Here is an 18,919-nt window from a genome sequence, read left to right as displayed (position 1 = left end):
GGGCTCTGGCAGCTGCAGCACTCCTGGCTCAGGAGGGACTGAACCTTACTTTGGGCCAGCCAGTCTCTGTCCTTTCCCCCCACCGGCTTAAGGATTTATTAAGTCATGCATCTCTTGCCAGTCTAGCTCCCTCTAAACTACAACTCTTTCATGTTACATTTCTTGAAAACCCCTCGCTCTCCCTTGATTCCTGCCCTCCTCTCAATCCAGCTTCCCTCCTCCCTTCCAGTGAACCACTCACCCACTCATGCCTGGAAACTCTTCAGGAACTCTCCTATCAGGATCCCTTAATCTCTCCAGATCCCCTGCCAAACCCAGCCCTGACTTGGTTTGTGGACGGGAGTTCAACTCTCACCCCAACTGGGTCTTGCAGGGTGGGGTATGCCATAGTGTCTCTCACTGAGGTCATTGAGTCAGGACCCCTGCCACCTGGAACCACGTCACAAAAAGCTGAACTTGTGGCACTCATCAGGGCTCTGATTCTAGCCAAGGGACAGACAGTTAATATTTTTACACTCTCTAAGTATGCCTTCCACATACTCCATCACCATGCCTCAATATGGAAGGAAAGGGGTCTCTTAACAACCAAGGGAACCCCTAACCAATGGGGCCCTTTGATTCTTAAACTCCTAGAAGCTTCCTACCTCCCAACTAAAGCGGCTGTGATCCACTGTCGAGGACATCAGCCTCTCACTGATCCCATAGCCAGAGGCAATGACCTAGCAGACAGGACAGCCAAGGAAGCTAGTACGACCCTCCCCCCTTCTGATGGCTTACACTTCCTGGCACCAACAGGAATGTCCCCTTCCTATCCTGCACAACAACGCAGGAGCCTTCTGGACAAAGGGGCCACTCAGGGCCCAGGGGGATGGCTTCTTCTATCAGACAAGTATTGCCTGCCTGAGGGACAAGCTTCTTCTATCTTAACCTGTTTACATAATGTTTTTCACAAGGTGCTCGCTCGCTGTACAAATTCCTGGAACCCCTCATCTATTGCCCTAAACTTTTTATGCTTCTCACAGAAGTCACCAGGCAATGCTCTACCTGTGCCGTTGTCTCCCTGCAGGGCGGAAGCCGCCCTCCTCCATCTTTCAAACCTCACCAGCACTGGGGGGCTCTCCCAGGAGTCGACTGGCGGATAGACTGCACTCTCATGCCTACTCACAAGGAGCTTAAGTATCTCCTGGTTTGGGTAGATACATTTGGGTAGAAGCTTTTCCCACAACAGGTGAAACAGCAGATATCGTGGCTAACTGTTTAATTCAAAACATTCTTCCTCGTTTCGGTCTTCCCCTCACTCTCCAATCAGATAATGGCCCAGGTTTTACCTCCAAAGTAACTCAGGCAGTCTCTCAGTCCCTGGGAATAACCTGGAGGTTACACATTCCCTACCATCCTCAATCCTCAGGGAAGGTGGAACGAGCTAACTCCCTTCTTAAGGACCACCTTACTAAACTCTCCCTAGAGTTACACCAATCCTGGGTGACTCTTCTGTCCCTTGCCCTTACTAAACTGAGAGCCATTCCAAGGGCTCCTTCCTTCCTCAGTCCTTTTGAACTTATGTATGGAAGACCGTTCCTTCTCAACAACCTCCTACTCCAGCACCCCTCCCCTCTACACGATTATTTACCTGCCTTCACCCTTCTAAGAAAACTACTCAGGGAACATGCTGACCGGATTATTCCTCAGGCTTCTAAAGGACAGATTGACCACCCACTTCAACCTGGAGATCACGCCTACCTGCGGGTGCACACGCAGCAAAAAGGAGTGAAGGACACCCTCCAGCCACGGTGGACTGGTCCTCATCTGGTGATGGTATGGTGCAATTAGGGGAAGCTCACCACCAGGTGGAAGCAGGATCAGGGGTTGTCAGGCAGTCCACCTGGGTGCTCAGGCCCTCTGGTAGTTGGAGGCCAGAGGGAGGCCAGAACCCGGTACTCTCTGGCAGTCTGCTGAGCTCCAAGCCCCTACTCCGATGGAGGTCCAAACCCACCCTCTCAGGCTGTCTGCTAGGACAGTCAGCCTACCAGTTAAGAGACTTTTTTAAAGAGACTTTGGACTTTTTAAGTGTTTGAATTTTTAAGGACTGTGAGACTTTTAAAGTTGTACTTTTTTATGCTGTAATATTAATATTAACACGAGATCTTGGGGATAAGAAATGGAAAGGTTGTGGTTAATAGTGCTATGTCTGTGTGTCAAGTTGACAAGGGGTCAATTGTGCTGGATAGCTTTAGTTGTTACCTTGACACACCTGGGTAGAGGGAACCTCAACTAAGGAACTTCCTCCAGTGGACTAGCCTGTGGCCATTTCTGTGGGGCATTTTCTTGACTGTTGAGTGATGTAGGAGGGCCCAGTCCATTGTGGGTGGTGCCAAGCCTGGGCAAGTGGTCCTGAGTTGATTAAGAAAGCAGACTGGCACAGGCCAGAGAAGCAAGCCAATAAGCGGTGTTCCTCCATGGTCTGTGCTTCAGCTCCTGCCTCCAAGTTCCTACCCTGACTTCCCTCAGTGATGAACTGTGACCTGGGAAATGTAAGATAAAATAAACCCTTTCCTCCCCAAGTTGGTTTTGGTCAGAGTGTTTCATCACAGCAATAGAGAAGCAAACTAAGACAAGCATATATAATATAGTTTGCCACATCTTTTTTTCCAATGGGTTCTTACTATGTAGCCCAGGTAGACCTTGAACTTGTGACTCCTCCTGCCTCCACCTCCCAAATGTTGGGATTACACCACCTTGCCCAGTCTACTTTAACCACTTTTCAGTATACATGCAGTTCAACTGCAGTAGGTACATTCACACCTCTGTACAACCATTACCACTACCCATCTCCATGACCCCTATGATCTTTGAGGTTCTATATCCAAACAACCATTCTGTCCTCCTCCTAGTCTCTAGCATCCATTATTCTATTTCCTTCTCCATGATTCTTACTACTCTTGAATTGTATGCAAGTGAAATCATATGGCATTTTTTTCTTTATGTCTGACTTGCTGTACTTAGCATAATGCCTTCAAAGCTTCAAAGTCGTTAAAAAAAAATCATGTGGGCAATCATTGGATCCTAGAAAAGAATACAGAATGATAAAAGAACCTAATTTACAAGTGTATGAAAAAATCTGACTGAAGAAAAGGAAAAAAAATACAGATCTAATGAAGAATCTAAAACCAAAGGCAAAAGCAGATGGACATAATCACCATATTCTAACTAATAAGGTTGCTTCACTCAGAAATATGGGTTAATAGCTTTAATATGGGTGTATATGCATACTGGAAATAACCAAGCAAAAGATGATAGCTAAAGAAAGTTGTAGTAAAAATGTACAGATAACCAAAGAGGAAGGCGAGAAGGAAGTCATGATAACAGATTAATTTGGGGACATCATAAGAACTCTGGTTTAATATAGATACAGGTAGTTAGTTACACATAGAGACATTTATAGATAGGCATATAAACGAAAGCTAGGCAGGAACACCCCATTTACCAGTCAGAGTTTGATTTCTATTACCATTCTCCAATAAAATGCAGAAATGGTTAATTCTAGGACTAGAGTAGGAAATTTACAAAATCAGTCTAGCATATTATAGTCCCAGAAAGTAAGAAATACTTAAAAACTAAAATCCCTACTTTGGACATATATTAAAAGGGCATAAGAGCCAACCTGAAGGAGCTCCAATGGCAATCTGAACAACAAAACTAACAAAGCAATAGTGGAGTATAACCCAATGTATAAACTAAGTATCTATAAGCCCTTGAAATAAAAGACTGAATAAATCAGTAAGTGGGGACAATAGATAAATCTGTATAGAAGAATTCAAATGATGTAGATACTCCACCCAAACGGAGGGAAAGATAACACCTTTCTCATGTGGGCTGCATAAAGACTTCCTATATATACAACACAAAGAAAAAGGGAAAGATGACGCAAAACTGACAAATATTGCTTCCACCAAGTGATCAAAATCAGTATCAACAATAAATCCTGATGATACTCTCTATCTTAAAATAAGGTTATGAAAATAGTATGTGATCTTCCTCATCAAAAAAACCATAGCCACAGACTGATCATGAGGAAAACATCAGACACTCCACTGGAAGAGCAGCCTATGTTATATCAACTAGACTCCTCAAAACTCTCAAGGTCATCAAAAGCAATGAAAGTCTAAGAAAATGCCACTGTCAACTGCCTAAGGCAACATGACAATTAAATGTAAATATGAACAAACCGTAGTCCTTAATTAATAGTGTATCAATATTTGATTATGTCAAATGTGTCATGCTAAGATAATAATAGGAGGAATAACATGGGAACTATCTCTGAACTATCTGCTCAAGATCTATATAAATTTAGAGTTAGTCTAAAAATCAAAGTTGATCAATTTAAAACAAGTGAGAATAACTCCAAACTGATGGTCTGCTACTCACTGTAGACAAACTTACAGCTATATCTAGGTGACCAGGCTAACTACAAATCTTTGTCATTCCCAACATCCAGAAAAACAATACATATAAAATAAATGTCTAGACTTACCACAGGACTCTTTCCTCAGTCCCTGAAAGGGCTTTCTTTATCTGTGTCAGGTAGAGTCCACCACACTATCACTATTCTAGACACTAGTCCAAAACACCCACCCATTCTGTCAGGCGATAGCAATGAGGCATAGAACCCACAGATTCCAGCTAAGCCACACAGAACTTTCTCCAACAGACCTCTTAAAACAACGATGGGCTATGTGACATGCTTGAAGATACATTCTCCTCTAAAATGTCTATGCTAGCACACTGTCTTAATTCTCATGTTATCATTAAAATATACACACATTTTGACTCTATAAAGTCATCACTAACTCCTTGGGAGCAGATATGATATAGTAAATTCTATGCTCTGAACTACCTTCTACCTGTTTCTTCTCTTCCTTTCTACTAGGACTCTATTATTGTCCAAGTGGCAATGTGCCAGGCACTGGACAGTGAGACCTAAAGTGAAGTTTGTTATAGGATTATGGGGAAACAGCCTCTGCATTTACACAGTTTATGCTGCCTTTTTTTTTTTTTTTTTTTTTTTTCCATCTTTAAATACAGACATGATGGTTAGAGCTACAATTACTACCTTACATTCCTCAGGGAAAATCTAAATTAATTGCACAGACGCTGACACTGACAGTTAAAGCCTACCTCTAAAGTTAACTACTAGGTACCAGGAGGGAGTGAGGGAAAGGAAGAGAATCAAGTTGTAGCCCTTAAGATCAAATAGTAATTGTACATGTGATCTCAATTAATGAACTTACTTCTACCTCAGAAAGACTACGCACATCACCTTAGCTTTCACAACAGAAATGGAACTAGCAATGATTGAGTGTGCTGTCACATGCTTGTAATCCCAGCACTCAGGAGGCTGAGACAGGAGGATCAGGATTCTAAGGCAAACTTGGCTATACAGCAAGTTCAGAGCCAGCCTGGACTATATATAAGACTGTCTCCAAAAAAAAAAAAAAAAAAATAGGCATGCAAGAAGGTAGAAGCAGACACCTGGGCATGGTGGTTCACACTTGGAATCCCAGCCCTTAGGAGGCTGAGGCAAGAAAATTACTTCAAGTGGGAGAGCCCAAGCTACATAGTAAGTTTTCCAGGCTAATCTAGACTACAGAGTGTAGACTATAGAGTAAGACCCTGTCGAAAGAAAGGGAAGGAAGAGGGAACGCTGGAGAAACAGCTCAGTGGTTAAGAGCACTGGCTGCTCTTGGAGAAGCCTGAGATCAGTTCCCAGCACCCATATGGCAGCTAACAACCACCAGTAACTTCAGTTCCAAGGGATCTGACACCCTCTTCTGATCTCTGTGGGCACCGTGTACATGGGGTGCACTTACATGCATGTAGGCAAAGCACTCCTACACATAAAAAGTAATTTTTAAAAAAAAATTAGCAGTAAAACATCAAACAAAATCCCTAAAAGGAATCAAAAGCAGAAACACTGAACCCAGGGCTGTGGCTCAGTGCATGCAGAGGCCCTGGGATTCATTTCCACACTGCAAAAAGACATACAAATAAACAAAACAAAAATGAAAGCAAATGAAAAGACATATTTAACAACAGCAAAAAAAAATACCCCCCCCACAAAAAAAACCACCCAAAAAACAGATCTAGCCCAAAACACAGGTAGGTTGCATCAGAGCTTAGCAGACTATTTAATCCAGGGTTCTACAGACACAACATATTTTAAAAAAGCTGCTAACATGAAAGAGACCAAAACCAATGAAAAAAGCAAGCTGAAGATTATGGATACTGTACAAGGGTCAAAAAAAAAGAAAAAAAAAAAACCTCCAAGTTACAAAACACCAACTCATCTTACTTTTATAACTGACAAGTAAAATTGTATTTTATGGTATATGATGATATATGGATATATATGGTGAAATAGCTAAATCAAGCTACTATTTAACGTAAGCATTACCACATACAACTTTGTCGAAAAAATTTTAAATCTACTCTGAGCAATTTAAGTATACAAAGTTGTTGCTAATAATTATAATCATCATGATTCATAACATCTCTTGACAAACTGAAAATTTATGTCCTTTGACAAACATTTCACTCCCTCAAAACTTTACAGCCTTTGATAAAGGTTATTTACACTTTGTTCCTATGAGTACAATTCTTTGTACTTCCACATACATGAAATCAAGTTGCATATGTTTTCCTGTACCTAGTTTATTTCACTTAACACGAAGTCCTTCCGGTTCATCCATACTGTCTCAAATAAGAGAATTTATTTTTAAAGGTTGAATAGTATTGCACTGTGTATGTATACTTTCTTTATCCATTCATCTATTAATATTTAGGTTGATTCCTGATTTAGTCCTTCTGTCCTGCTACAGTAAAATACACGAAACTGGATAGTTTTGCTGTTGTTTTTTGTTCCTTTGTTTGGAAACTAGATAATTTATAATGAAATCTGTTCCTCACAGTTCTGGTGGCTGAGAAGTTCAAGATTAGGGCACTGGCAGAACTGGTATCTGCTGAGGGCTGTTCTCTGCTTCTGATATGGCATCACCTTGCTGTATTCTCACATGATATAAGGTAGAAAAGCAGGGAGGAATGAGGGAAAAACCTTTCCTTCAAGCCCTTTATAAGGGCCCCAATCCCATTCTTAAAGGCAGAGTCCTTGTGATCTAATCATCTCTAGCGGTCTCACTGCTAAACACTGCTGCATTGGGAGATCAAGTTTCACCTTTTGGAAGGAAACAAAATTCAATTCAGCTATGTTTTGGCTACTGGGAATACTACTGCATCGAACATGGAGTACAGACATCTCTTCAACACACTCCTTTCCTTCTTTAGGAATATACCCAGTAGGGAGAGTGTTGAAGCACATGATGTTTTAGTTCTCTACTTCTTAGGAACTTCCATACTGTTTTACATAATATGGCTGTACTGATTTACATTCCCACCAACAGTATACAAGAGTTCTCTTTTCTTTACATGTTCACCAACACTTATTTTACATCATTTTGATAACAGACATTTTAACAGGCATGAGGTGATATCTCATTGTGGTTTCAATTTGCATTGTCCTGATGAGTAGTGACACTGAACATTTTTCCATACACCTGTTGGTCTTCTGAGTAATGTTTATTCAGGTCCCTTGCATGCATGTACACGTGCACTTGCACATTCACAGCACATGTGTGGAGGTTCAAAGACAACTTCAGCGTCAGTCCTTGCCTTCCATCTTGTTTGAGACAGGGTTCTTTGTCATTAGCTGCTGAATATGCCAAGCTAGCTGGCTCATGGGCTTCCAAAGATTCTTTCTCCACCTCCTACCTCACTATAAGAACAGAGATTATGGACACATGCTGTATGCCAGCTTTACATGAGTTCTGGGGATTCAAACTCTGGTTCTCAGGCTTGCACAGCAAGAACATTACTCCCTGAGCCATCTCTACAGCCCCATTGGCCCATTTTTAACTTAGGTTTTTAAAAATATTTTATTATTTTTATTTTATGTGTATTAGTGTATTTCCTGCATATATGTAAGTGCACCCATGTAATGTAGCGCCCACAGAGATCAGAAGAATGGAACCCAGGTCCTCTGCAAGAGCAGCTAGTGCTCTTAACTGCTGAATCATCTCTCCAGCCTCATGGGTTATTTATTATATTGGTACTACTTCCCTTAACAAAGTTGTGCTTTACAAAAATATCTACTCAGAGATTAAAGCACTGGCTGCTCTTGCAGAGGACCTAGGTTTGGCTAACAACCATCAGTGACTCCATGTCTAGGGAATCTGACACCCTCTTCTGTCCTCTGCAGGCACTGCATGCATGTGGTGCACTTACATATATACACTCATACATATTTATGTCTTACAGGGCTTATAATGAGTTCAATATTGTATAACTGTATTAATTCAACTGTGAACCTAAAAATTTTATAGCCACTTTTGAAAGAGATGTATCTTTGCTCTGGAAATTGTTACTGAGTATGTTAAAGCTGTAATAAAATGCTTCTTCTAAAAAATTTTTTTTAATATATAAAAAAATAAGTATTTTTTAAAACATTTTCCCAGTGTTGGAGAGATGGCTCAGTGGTTCTCTTGTAGAGGACCTGGGTTTGATTCCCAGCACACATGGCAGCTAACAACTGTTTGTAACTGTTCCAGAGGATCCATGCACTCTTCTGACCTCTGTGGGCATTGCATGACCCAGGTGCACCTACATACATGAAAGCAATACACTCATAAACATAAAAAATAAAGAAAAAGGGGCTGGAGAGATGGCTCAGTGGTTGAGAACACTGACTGTTCTTGCAGAAGACCCAGGTTTGAATCCCAACACTCACATGGCAGCTAACAACTGTCAGTAACTCTAGTCCCAAGGGATCTGACGGCCTCTTCTGTCCTCCGCGGGCATTGCATGACATGGGTGCACTTACCTACATGCAGGCAATACACTCATATGCATAAAATAATAAATAAAAACTTTTTAAAAAAGAAAAAAAAAACAACAACAAAAAACCTGTGAGGTAATCAACGATGACACAAATCAGAATAGCTGTTACCTTTGAGGAAGAAAGTTAATGAGGATGACACATGGAAGGTTCTGTATCTTGACCTTGTTAAAGTTACTTAAGTATTTTCATTAAAAAAAAAATCAAGCTGGGGATGGAGAAATGGTTTGGTGGTTAAGAGCACACACTGGTCTTGCATAGGACCCAAGTTCAGACAGCTCAGAACTGCCTGTAACTCTATTCCAGGATATCCAACACCCTTTTCTGGCTTCCCTGGATGCATATGTACATACCCACACACAGACACACATATATACATAATTAAAAACAAAAATAAAATCTATTTAAAAATCTTCAGGGTCTACATAGATATTTCCATAGTTCATTAAATGTTTTATCTAAATACATTTTTTAAAAAAACAGGGTCTCCCTGTAGCCCCAGCTGGCTTAGAACTCACTATGTAGACCAGGCCGGCCTCTTACAGAGATTTGCCTGCCTCTGTCTCTCAAATGTTGGGAAAAAGACATGCATTAATGAAACTTTTAAAAAGAAGATGAAGGAAATTTTCTGATTTTTTTTTTTAAGTTAAATATTAACTACACTTAACCTTGGCAAATAGTAAAGAATGTCAATTCAGTCTATCACCTAGGTCAGTCCAGAAGGGGAGGAAAAAAAAAAAAACAAACCTCTCAGAATCACCTTAATATCGGTGTTCCCTAAAAGTCAATCTCCTTTCCTAGTTTATTGTCAGACATTAATATCAGCTTTCTTACTGAAAACCATCCATCAATAGTCAAAGCAGATAACAAAAAATTGGGTGTACTGTTTTTGTGTTTTAAAATCCAAAGGGCCTGAAAATATGCTATTAAAAGTTATCAATTATACCGGGCATGGTTGGTGCATGCCTTTAATCTCAGCATTCGGGAGGCAGAGGCACAAGATCTCTGCAAGTTCAAGGCCAGCCTGGTCTACAAAGTGAGTTCAAGGCCAGTTGGGGCTACAGGGAGACCCTATCTCAAAAAAGCCCCCCCCCAAAATCTAAATAAATTGAGAAATTTTTCATATGAAAAAACACAGCTGATTATATTTCCAAATTATGAAAAGAACTAAGGCCAAAACAGGTTATGAAAGGTACAGCCATCCTTCAGAATCCATAAGGGACTAGTTCTAGAACTGCTCACTGTATATGAATGCCTCTACAAAATGATACGGTATATGATACATCCTACTCACATGTCCTACAAATCTTTCCACACACTTTGAATCATCTCCAGATTACTAATAATACCTAATAAAAATGCTATGTAAACAGCTGTTAATACTGCACTGCTTAGGGAATAATAACTAGGAAAAAATTGTTTTTTAGTGTTCCATTCAGGCACAATCTTTTTCAAACATTTTTAAACCACAGTTGGTTGTCTCCACTGATGCAGAACCCAGGGAGAGCCAACTAATACACATCCAGGAAATGAAAACTACACTGCCTTAGTATCTAAAGCATAATAAAAGTTACAGCAATCCCCTGAATTTTCCACCAAGGCAAGCATTTGAGTGCTTACTATATGCCAATTGCCTGTTTAGAACTTGAATATACAGAAAAGACAGAATGCAAACAAAACAGGTAGCCTTTAAAAATGAAATACTGATATGCCCAAACTGGGAAAATCTGACTCTATGAGCTTGTGTTTTTCAAACTACAATAAGCATATAATATTATTTCACGCCCCTCATTAACATTCCTCTCCCCCTACCCTGCATTAGGAAACAAACCCAAGGATGCTTGGGCAAATATTCTACCCTATCTCCAGCCCCCTCATCAGGTATTTTCAAAGGCTACTGATTAGTTTTCTGCTAAGAAATTAAAGAGAAGCCAGCACAGTAGGGCACAGCTGTAATCCCAGCACTTGCAAGGTGGTGGCAGAAAGATCTACCTCACCTACACAGGGAGTGAGGGGGCCCTGTCTCAAACAAATAAAAAAGAACTTAAGGAAAATTGCTCCTAAACCCTAAACATTAATAGCTAGTTTGGATTCAACAGGGATATTTTATAATAAAACCTCTCTCACTATGCCTTTCTCTTGGGTTCCACACAAATCCTAAATGCTGAATCTCAAATTAACAAAGCAGTCAGCTACCATCTTCCAAATGTGTGATAGCATCCCTTTATGCTGTAAGTTTCAAAGCACTAGTCAATGGAAATTATGCAAAAGCAATCCCAAATTTCACCACAACATATTTTATGAAAAAAGGAGGAAAATGCTGAAAAGCACAAGTGACAATATTAAAATTATCTGTAGCCCAAATAGACTACTTTTAAAGAACAATTTGCAACTTAAAGCATTTATCATTCTATCAGCAATTAGAAGATAGTGCCTCACATACTCAAAAATAAGTTCATTACATGAGAAAACTCTCAGTGCATAAATCACCTCACAAAAGTCATAAGAGCAGAACTGGCACAATCAAGATTCACTGCATTTTCCCATATGAAGATTCTTTCACTTCCAGAAACGGTTCTGGTAACTAAAGTGATATAGAAGTAAAAATTCTAAGTCACGGATAAGGGGAGAGGGAAAAGAAACAGTATAAACAAGTTGTAATAATATTAATACATATTAAAAAGTTAGAGCAGAGCCTGGGGTGATGGTGCACGCCTTTAATCCCAGCACTTGGTAGACAAGGGCAGGCAGATCTCTGTGAGTTCAAGGCCAGCCTGGTCTATACAGAGAGTTCCAGGCCAGCTGGGGATACAGGGAGACCCTGACTCAAAAATAAACCAACCAAACAAAAAGTTACAGCTGATTTCAGAATCACTACCATATTAATACTTCACTGTATAACACTCTTCAAATATTCTTGCAGGAGTGATAAAACTAACTTTTCTCTCCTAAAACACAGAGGGGAATTTGGCTCTGGAGGGATGGCTCAGTGGTTAAGAGCACTGGCTGCTCTGCAGAGGACCTGGGTTCAGTTCCCAGCACCCATATGGCAGCTAACAACTATTTGTAACTCCAGTTCCAGGGGATCTGACACCCTCTTCTGGCCTCCACGGACACTGCACAACACAGGTGCACTTACATACATGCAGGCAATATACTCACACACATAAAATAGAAATAAAAAATAAAATAAAAACCTAGAGGAATTCATCTTCTACAAAAGGATTGGGGAAGGAAGAGGTAATCCCTTCTACTAAAGCAAACTAAGATTTCCTTCTGGAGATTTTTTTTAATGTTTCAAAAATTAGGTTAATTATATGCTAATGCATAACTACATAAAGACAGACACACAAATACCAGGATCTTGAATGAAACGTTCAGTCAGACCAACCTCTGTGTCTGGTCCCAGCCTACTCCCAACTACTTTCAAGCATCTTACACTCATGCGAGTCAAATCCACCCACTATAATCGGTCAGCCCAGAAAACAGTAAGGTTCCTTCCAGTGTGGGGCTCTATGCTCTAAGCATGCTGGTAACTGAAGAAAACATTAATGAATCAGACAATGAATGAGCAATGAATAGAACATAATCTCTGGCCCCTAGGAATTTTTCAGAATTCACACATGCATAACTTTCTTATCTACCTGAAATGACACATTTTCCTAAAGCTTTCCCTGTGATGATGAAACAAAATAAAAAGTAACTTTTCATAGCTTTTACTTCCATTTGTCACTTTCTACTTGTTTAGGGATAAGTTCTAAAGTCTTAAATCACAAAGGCTCAAACTGCTATTTAGTAGATTATTTTAGCTTATACCCACAAAGCCTAGCTTAGAATACAGGCCACAAGCATGAAGATCTGTTGAATGATCAAGCATTAACCTTTTTTACATCTTTTCAGTGTGGTAGTTATACATGGCTTGAACTGAAATACAGGGCCTCTATCCATTTTATTTATCCATTTTATTTATTGAGGCAGGGTCTCTATCTGAACCTGGGGCTCATCACTTCCTAGCCTAGCTAGCCAGTTTGCACCAGGGACTGTCTGCTAGGATTACAGGTAGCCACCATGCCTGCCCCACTCTTACACAGGTTCTGGGAATCCCAAGTGCAGTCCTCATACTTCCACAAGTACTTTATCCACTGAGCAATCTCTTCAGTCCTAGCAGCAAAATTTTAAATAAAGCATTTGAATGCGATGTGTCCAGCTTATTTCTGTCATATATACTCATAACTACACATTTTTTTCCTACGGAATTTTAACTGCCTTCTCAAAAAACTAAAATGTTACATTCTAATAAGTAAAAAACATGCTGCTCTTGCAGAGGACTCCAATTCAGTTCCCAGCACCCACATCAGTTAGCTCATAACTGCCTGTAACTCCAGCTCCAAAGGATGCGATGCCTTCGTCTGGCTTCTGCCCGCACTGTGTGCACATGCTGCACATACAGGCAAAACACACACATAAAACGTAAATCTTTTAAAAATGGAAACCTACACCCATTTCCACTCATTGGTAACACTACAGTCAATCATAAAATGTACAAATAAAAAAGGGCCAATAACACCCGAGAACCTCAAGAATGATAAAAGTTGAATTTTACATGCTTCATGTAAAATTATATGATTAGAACAATCAATGCTATCTAAGATACAGAATGGAGAGGCTCCTGAGGTATTTTCTCTTGGGGTGGTGTGTTTTTAGAGTGGGCAAGCACTTGTTACAGGACAGATTCCTGGGCTGGGCTAAGGCGGTGTTCAACTACTTGAGCTTTAAAGTCTCAGTTCTAAAATTCCCAATCTGTAAAACGTAGAAAACGAGAAAACATTTGGTCCTCCAATTAAACGATCTGCTTCGCTTCCCAGTCTGTGCACATACTCAAAAGTATCTCTCCCCTCTCTTGGCAGCGATTCCACGAGATTCCCGCAAACAAAGGCACCGACAATATGCACAGGTGGGATAAAAAGAGGAGTGGCAGAGGCGGGGCGGCGGTCGGAACAGCACCCCCAGGCCGCCAGTCTCCCCGGCCACACCTGAGAAATCACAGCCCTGCACACCACCACCCTCAGGTGGCGACGGCCCGAGCCCATTCTCCTGACCCTCCAAGCCCGCACCTCGGCCACACACTGGGCATTGTCTGGAGCCTCCAGCGCCCCAGAAAGGCGAGGAAGAGACAAATGAGAGAAGTGAGAATAAAGAACGGGAGGGAAATCAAGCCATCGCGAAGCCGTGCGCTTCCTTCGTCGTCCGCTCTATCTAATTCGGGTCACAAAAGCAGAGCCACCAGCCCCAAAATGCTGCGGTGGGAGCTGGCGGGGCCGGAGCACCGAAGGACGGGGTCGGGAGCACAGAGGGAGAGGGAAATGGGCGTGTGGGTTAGGCCTGGCTGGCCGGAGGCCGGGCTCGGAACAAAGCCGCCCAGCTCCCCCTACCTGGGGCCGGGGCGGCGCCGCCCGGATCCCCGTGCCGCGGGGCCGGGCGACGCCCGAGCCCTGCCGACCCCGCGGACCGCCCGGGGTCGGCGGAGCTCGGCCTCCCCAACCGCGAGCTGTGCCCCTGCGGGACAATGGACCCCTCCCCCGCCGCCGGGGTACAAAGGAACTGAGCGCCTCGGGAAAGTGGCGGCGAAGGAGGGACAGGGCGGCGCGGCGGCCGTCCAGGACTGGGCAGCGGGGCTCCGAGCGCGAGCGCCGACGGGGCGTCCACACCCGCCCCGGCCGAGCGGCGGGAAACGCTGGCGGCACAAAGCCCGGCGGGACCCCGCGCCGGGCGGGGTGAGCCCCGGCTCCCGCTGCCGACGGCGCCCAGCTCCGCACTCACCCACAGCTCGGTGCCCCAGCTCATGGCGGAACCTGAGGCGACGCGCGCCGTTCGGCTGCTCCCGCTGTCCGCGCTTCCGTCCACTCCGTCGCCGGCGCACCTGGCCCGACGCCTCTCCTCAGGCTCTAGCCGGCGGACACGGCTCTCAGTGCAGCAAGTCCCAGCCTCGAACGCTGCCGCCACAGCCGGGCTCCCCAGTGAGAGAGAGAGAGAGAGCGAGAGAGACGCGACTGGAGCGAGCCGCTGCCGCGTCCCCGCCTCCCCGCAGCCGGGAGGGAAGGAGGGGGCCGGGGCCGAGGGGAGGCGGGACGGCGCGGGGAGGGGGCGGACCGCGGTGCACCCTGGGATCGGGGCGGACCCGTGTGCTCCCGCCCAGCCGTTTCCCTGCGCCCCTCCGACCCTCGGCGGCGTCCCCTGCACCTCCCTCGGAAGTCGCCGGGTTGCACCGGCGCCTCTCGAACCCCTGGCTCCTTGGTGGCGAGGAGGAGGGCGGCCCCCGCCTGTACCTTGCTCGGAGCATGCTCCTGAGGCCCCACACCTCAGCCCCACAAAGAAACGTCCTCGTCCAAATGTTCGGGCTGGGGTTGAGCAGTTGTGCTTCCTTTTTATTAGATTATCAAGAATCTTATGCTTCATGAAGGTACATCTTATCCAGGTCTTGATCCGTCAACCTTGCGATCCCCAGGAATCACAAAAACGTGTCGAGGTCGACCGTCAAGTATGAGTGCAACGTGCCTCGGCATCTGTTTTTAATAATGCATTTTGATTTGTTATAAGTTCTTTCGGGAAATGATTTTTTTTTTAAGAAAGAAGCAAACGACCCAGTATCCTTTGGGGAAGTTGCCATGGTAAAAGATGGACTAATGTGAACCCGCTGTCACCTGCAGAAGGGACTCTGAGCTTGCCTGTGTCTAGATGGTGGGCACCTCATGAAGCCAGGTTAGCGCAAAACAACCTGTTCAGAACTTCAGAGATCTGACCTCTGGTACTGGGATCTGGGATGCAGGATCAGCACTTCCTTTTTCCTCTGCTGAGTTATTTCCCAGCCAACCTCCACAGTTAGGCAGTCAGCAAGTTTGGCTGCTGCTGGAATTAAGTACAGTATGCTCAGTAACTCCCTGACATATGCTTCAGTATTAATTGCTTGTCTTTTAAAACACACACACATTTTCAGTCTACAACTAGTAGAGTATGACTCAGTGAGTCATGACAGATGAATGTTTCAAGTTCTCCCTACAGGCTCTGTCAGGGTTGGAAACTCCTCCCCTACCCAGCCTGTACAGGTGGCCAGGCTTCTTCCGTTCCAGCCCTCCTTTTTTTCCTAGTTGTGCTCCCTCTTGAGGTTGAGGCCACTAGCCTGCGCTGTCCTAGCAGTCCAGCTACCACTCGCCAAATCAAGAACAGAATACTCTTCTTCCAAACGTGTTATGGCCAATTTTTAAAGGCTTTTTTAAAGTCTCTAAAGTCAGGTGTGGTGGCTCACACGTGTAATATCAGTGCCTCAGAGGAAGCCAGCCTGGGTTACAGAGTTATGGAGTGAGGAGAGAGAATGAGATGTTCAAAGCATTACCTGAGCAATACGTTCTGATAGATGAATTAGAGGGGGGGAGAGAGAGAGAGAGAGAGAGAGAGAGAGAGAGAGAGAGAGAGAGAGAATAGACTGACACAGGATCTCCCCTGAACCTCCCTATATAGACCACGCTGGGAGAGAGAATAGACTGACACAGGATCTCCCCTTAACCTCCCTATATAGACCACGCTGATATCCATCTTACAGAGATCCACCTGCCTACAAGTGCTGACACTAAAAGTGTCTGCCACCACCCCCAGCTCCAATATTTTTCTATATTGTCTCTATTTCAAACAGAAGTCTTTCCAGGTTATTTATATCACTTAACAGTGCTAATCACCCCTTCTCTCCCTCTCACTCCCTAGCTATCATGAATTTATGCAGCAATCACCGGTTACACTAATTAGTAATTGAAAATATATTTATTAAATGGATGCCTCATTCCTTAGAGCCATCCCAATGCTAAGATTTATTGTAGACAGGTTCTGTCATGTAAGTTAAGACATAGGAACCATAATTCAAACCAAAATTAAATTTCCTTTATTAAAAGAAAAATAAGATGCCGCCAGGCATGGTGGCGCCCACATTTAATCCCAGCACTTGGGAGGCAGAGGCAGGCGGATCTTTGTGAGTTCAAGACCAACCTGGTCTACATAGTGAGGTCCAGGACAGCTGGGGTTACAGGGGGAAACTGGCTCCAAAAAACCAAAAAAAAAAAAAAAAAAAAAAAAAAAAAAAAAAGTCATTCACATTAAAGCCATCTGTCTACGTGATTCCTCAATAACATAAAAATTTACTTCCAGGATGAGTATTTTTTTCTTTCAAAACAGGTTTCCACAATTTACACAATCCATTTTTCTTTAATTAAAAAAAAAGGATTGTGAATGATGGAACACTTGCCTAGGATGTGTGAGGCTCTGGGGCTCAATCTCCAGTTCTGAGAAATAGAAAAAACTGACTTAGTAACAACAGTCTTGATATTCACAATTAGATAAATTTCTGCTCTCCTCTATTACTGTAAAATTGTACCTATTGTGACAAACTCAAATTAAGACAATTATTTGTAATTTACAATATTACTTCATATTAAAATTCACTAGTCAAAATTTTTAAGCAAAAGTGATTTAAAAATGAAAAGTAAGGCTGGGGTAACAGTTCAATGGTAGAACATTTCTTTTTTTGTTTTGTTTTGTTTAATTTTTATTTTATTTTATGTGTATGAGTGTTGTGCCTGCATGTAGGTAAGTGCACCCATGTCATGCAATGCCCACAGAGGACAGAAGAGGCTGTCGGATACCCTGGAACTGGAGTTATGGACAGTTGTTAGCTGCGGTGTGGGTGCTGGAATTCAAAGCTGTGTCTTCTGTAAGAACAATCAGTGTTCTTAACCGCTGAGCCATCTCTCCAGCCCTGGTAGAACATTTCTTTTTCGCGTTCAAGTTCCTGGGTTTAATTCCCAGCACCACACACACAAAAAAAGATCACAATAAGGAATAAATGGGTTTAGTATTTATTTTGTTTAAAATGAAGATTAATCAGACTTCAAAGTATTCCTTTTTGTAACAAATTTCTAAAATAATGAGCATTTTAGTTGACAGATATACAGAGGTATTTTACACAAACACACACACACACACACACATATTCACATACATATAGTCACATAGACGAATATCAATATAACAATGTGGTTTGAGTTGTTCTGCTGTTTTATTATTGTGTGTATGTGTGCATGATGGGAAGGCATCGCAAGGCCACAGTGCCAGTGTGGAGATCAGAGGGCAACTCTGCATAGTCAGTTCCCTTCTTCCACCCTTAGGTAGATTCCAGGGATCAAATGCAGGTTTCCAGGATTGAACAGCAAGCACCTTTAACCCATTGAGCCAGCCAGCCAGCCCAGCAGAGCAGTTTTTAAAGTTGTTTGTGATTTTTCACATAATCCTTTTTTAAGTAGCTTAATGACATCATTTTCATCTCTAAAAGAATTTTGAAAGAAAAGCCTTTTTACTATAAGAGGAGTGTATCATTTATTCTGGATGCTATCCCTAAATTCCAACTGCAACCATAAATTTTACAAAAGTCTGTCACACCAATTATACCTTTTTTGCTACTTGACCTATTGGCAATGAATTGCTATATAATTTCAATTCCATATCGCAGGTTTTATACTGTAAGCAACAATAAGAATTAAGGAGATATTCTATTTTCTTCATACATTTTTTTTCTCTTTTTTGCTCTTTTTTTTGAGACAGGGTCTCCCTGTAGTCCCAGCTGGCCTGGAACTCACTATGTAGACCAGGCTGGCCTTGAGCTCACAGATATCTGCCTGCCTCTGCCTCCTTATTAAAGGGATACACCATCACACCCAGCCTCTTTATACATTTTTTTACAACAAAGCTTCTCTAGTGAATAAGGTCTAAAGGGCTTACATTACAAAGGCTCATTTTTTTTTAATTTTCTTTTTGTTAAAACAGAATCTCATATTGGCCAGGCTGACCTTGAATAGCTACAAAACTAATTTAGCCAGGCTGCCTCTGGTTCCTCCTGCCTCCACTTCCCAACTACTGAGATTATAGGCCTGTGCC

General features: G+C 42.7%; 1 protein-coding gene across 1 annotated transcript in view; it reads right to left on the bottom strand.

Moving 5' to 3' along the window:
* Nucleotides 1–15,030, bottom strand: part of Fnbp1l (formin binding protein 1 like) — a 111,399-nt gene extending 96,369 nt beyond the window's left edge. The window contains exon 1 of the mRNA XM_008837474.3: nt 14,765–15,030. Within this exon, the coding sequence (XP_008835696.1) occupies nt 14,765–14,788 (24 nt within the window). The 5' untranslated portion in view covers nt 14,789–15,030. The remainder of the gene's footprint in view (nt 1–14,764) is intronic.
* Between the last annotated feature and the right edge of the window lie 3,889 nt (nt 15,031–18,919).

Source organism: Nannospalax galili, unplaced genomic scaffold (genome assembly GCF_000622305.1).
Source record: "Nannospalax galili isolate Female #2095 unplaced genomic scaffold, S.galili_v1.0 scaffold618, whole genome shotgun sequence".
NCBI classification, from domain to species: domain Eukaryota; kingdom Metazoa; phylum Chordata; class Mammalia; order Rodentia; family Spalacidae; genus Nannospalax; species Nannospalax galili.
This window is presented reverse-complemented; position numbering and strand designations above follow the sequence as displayed.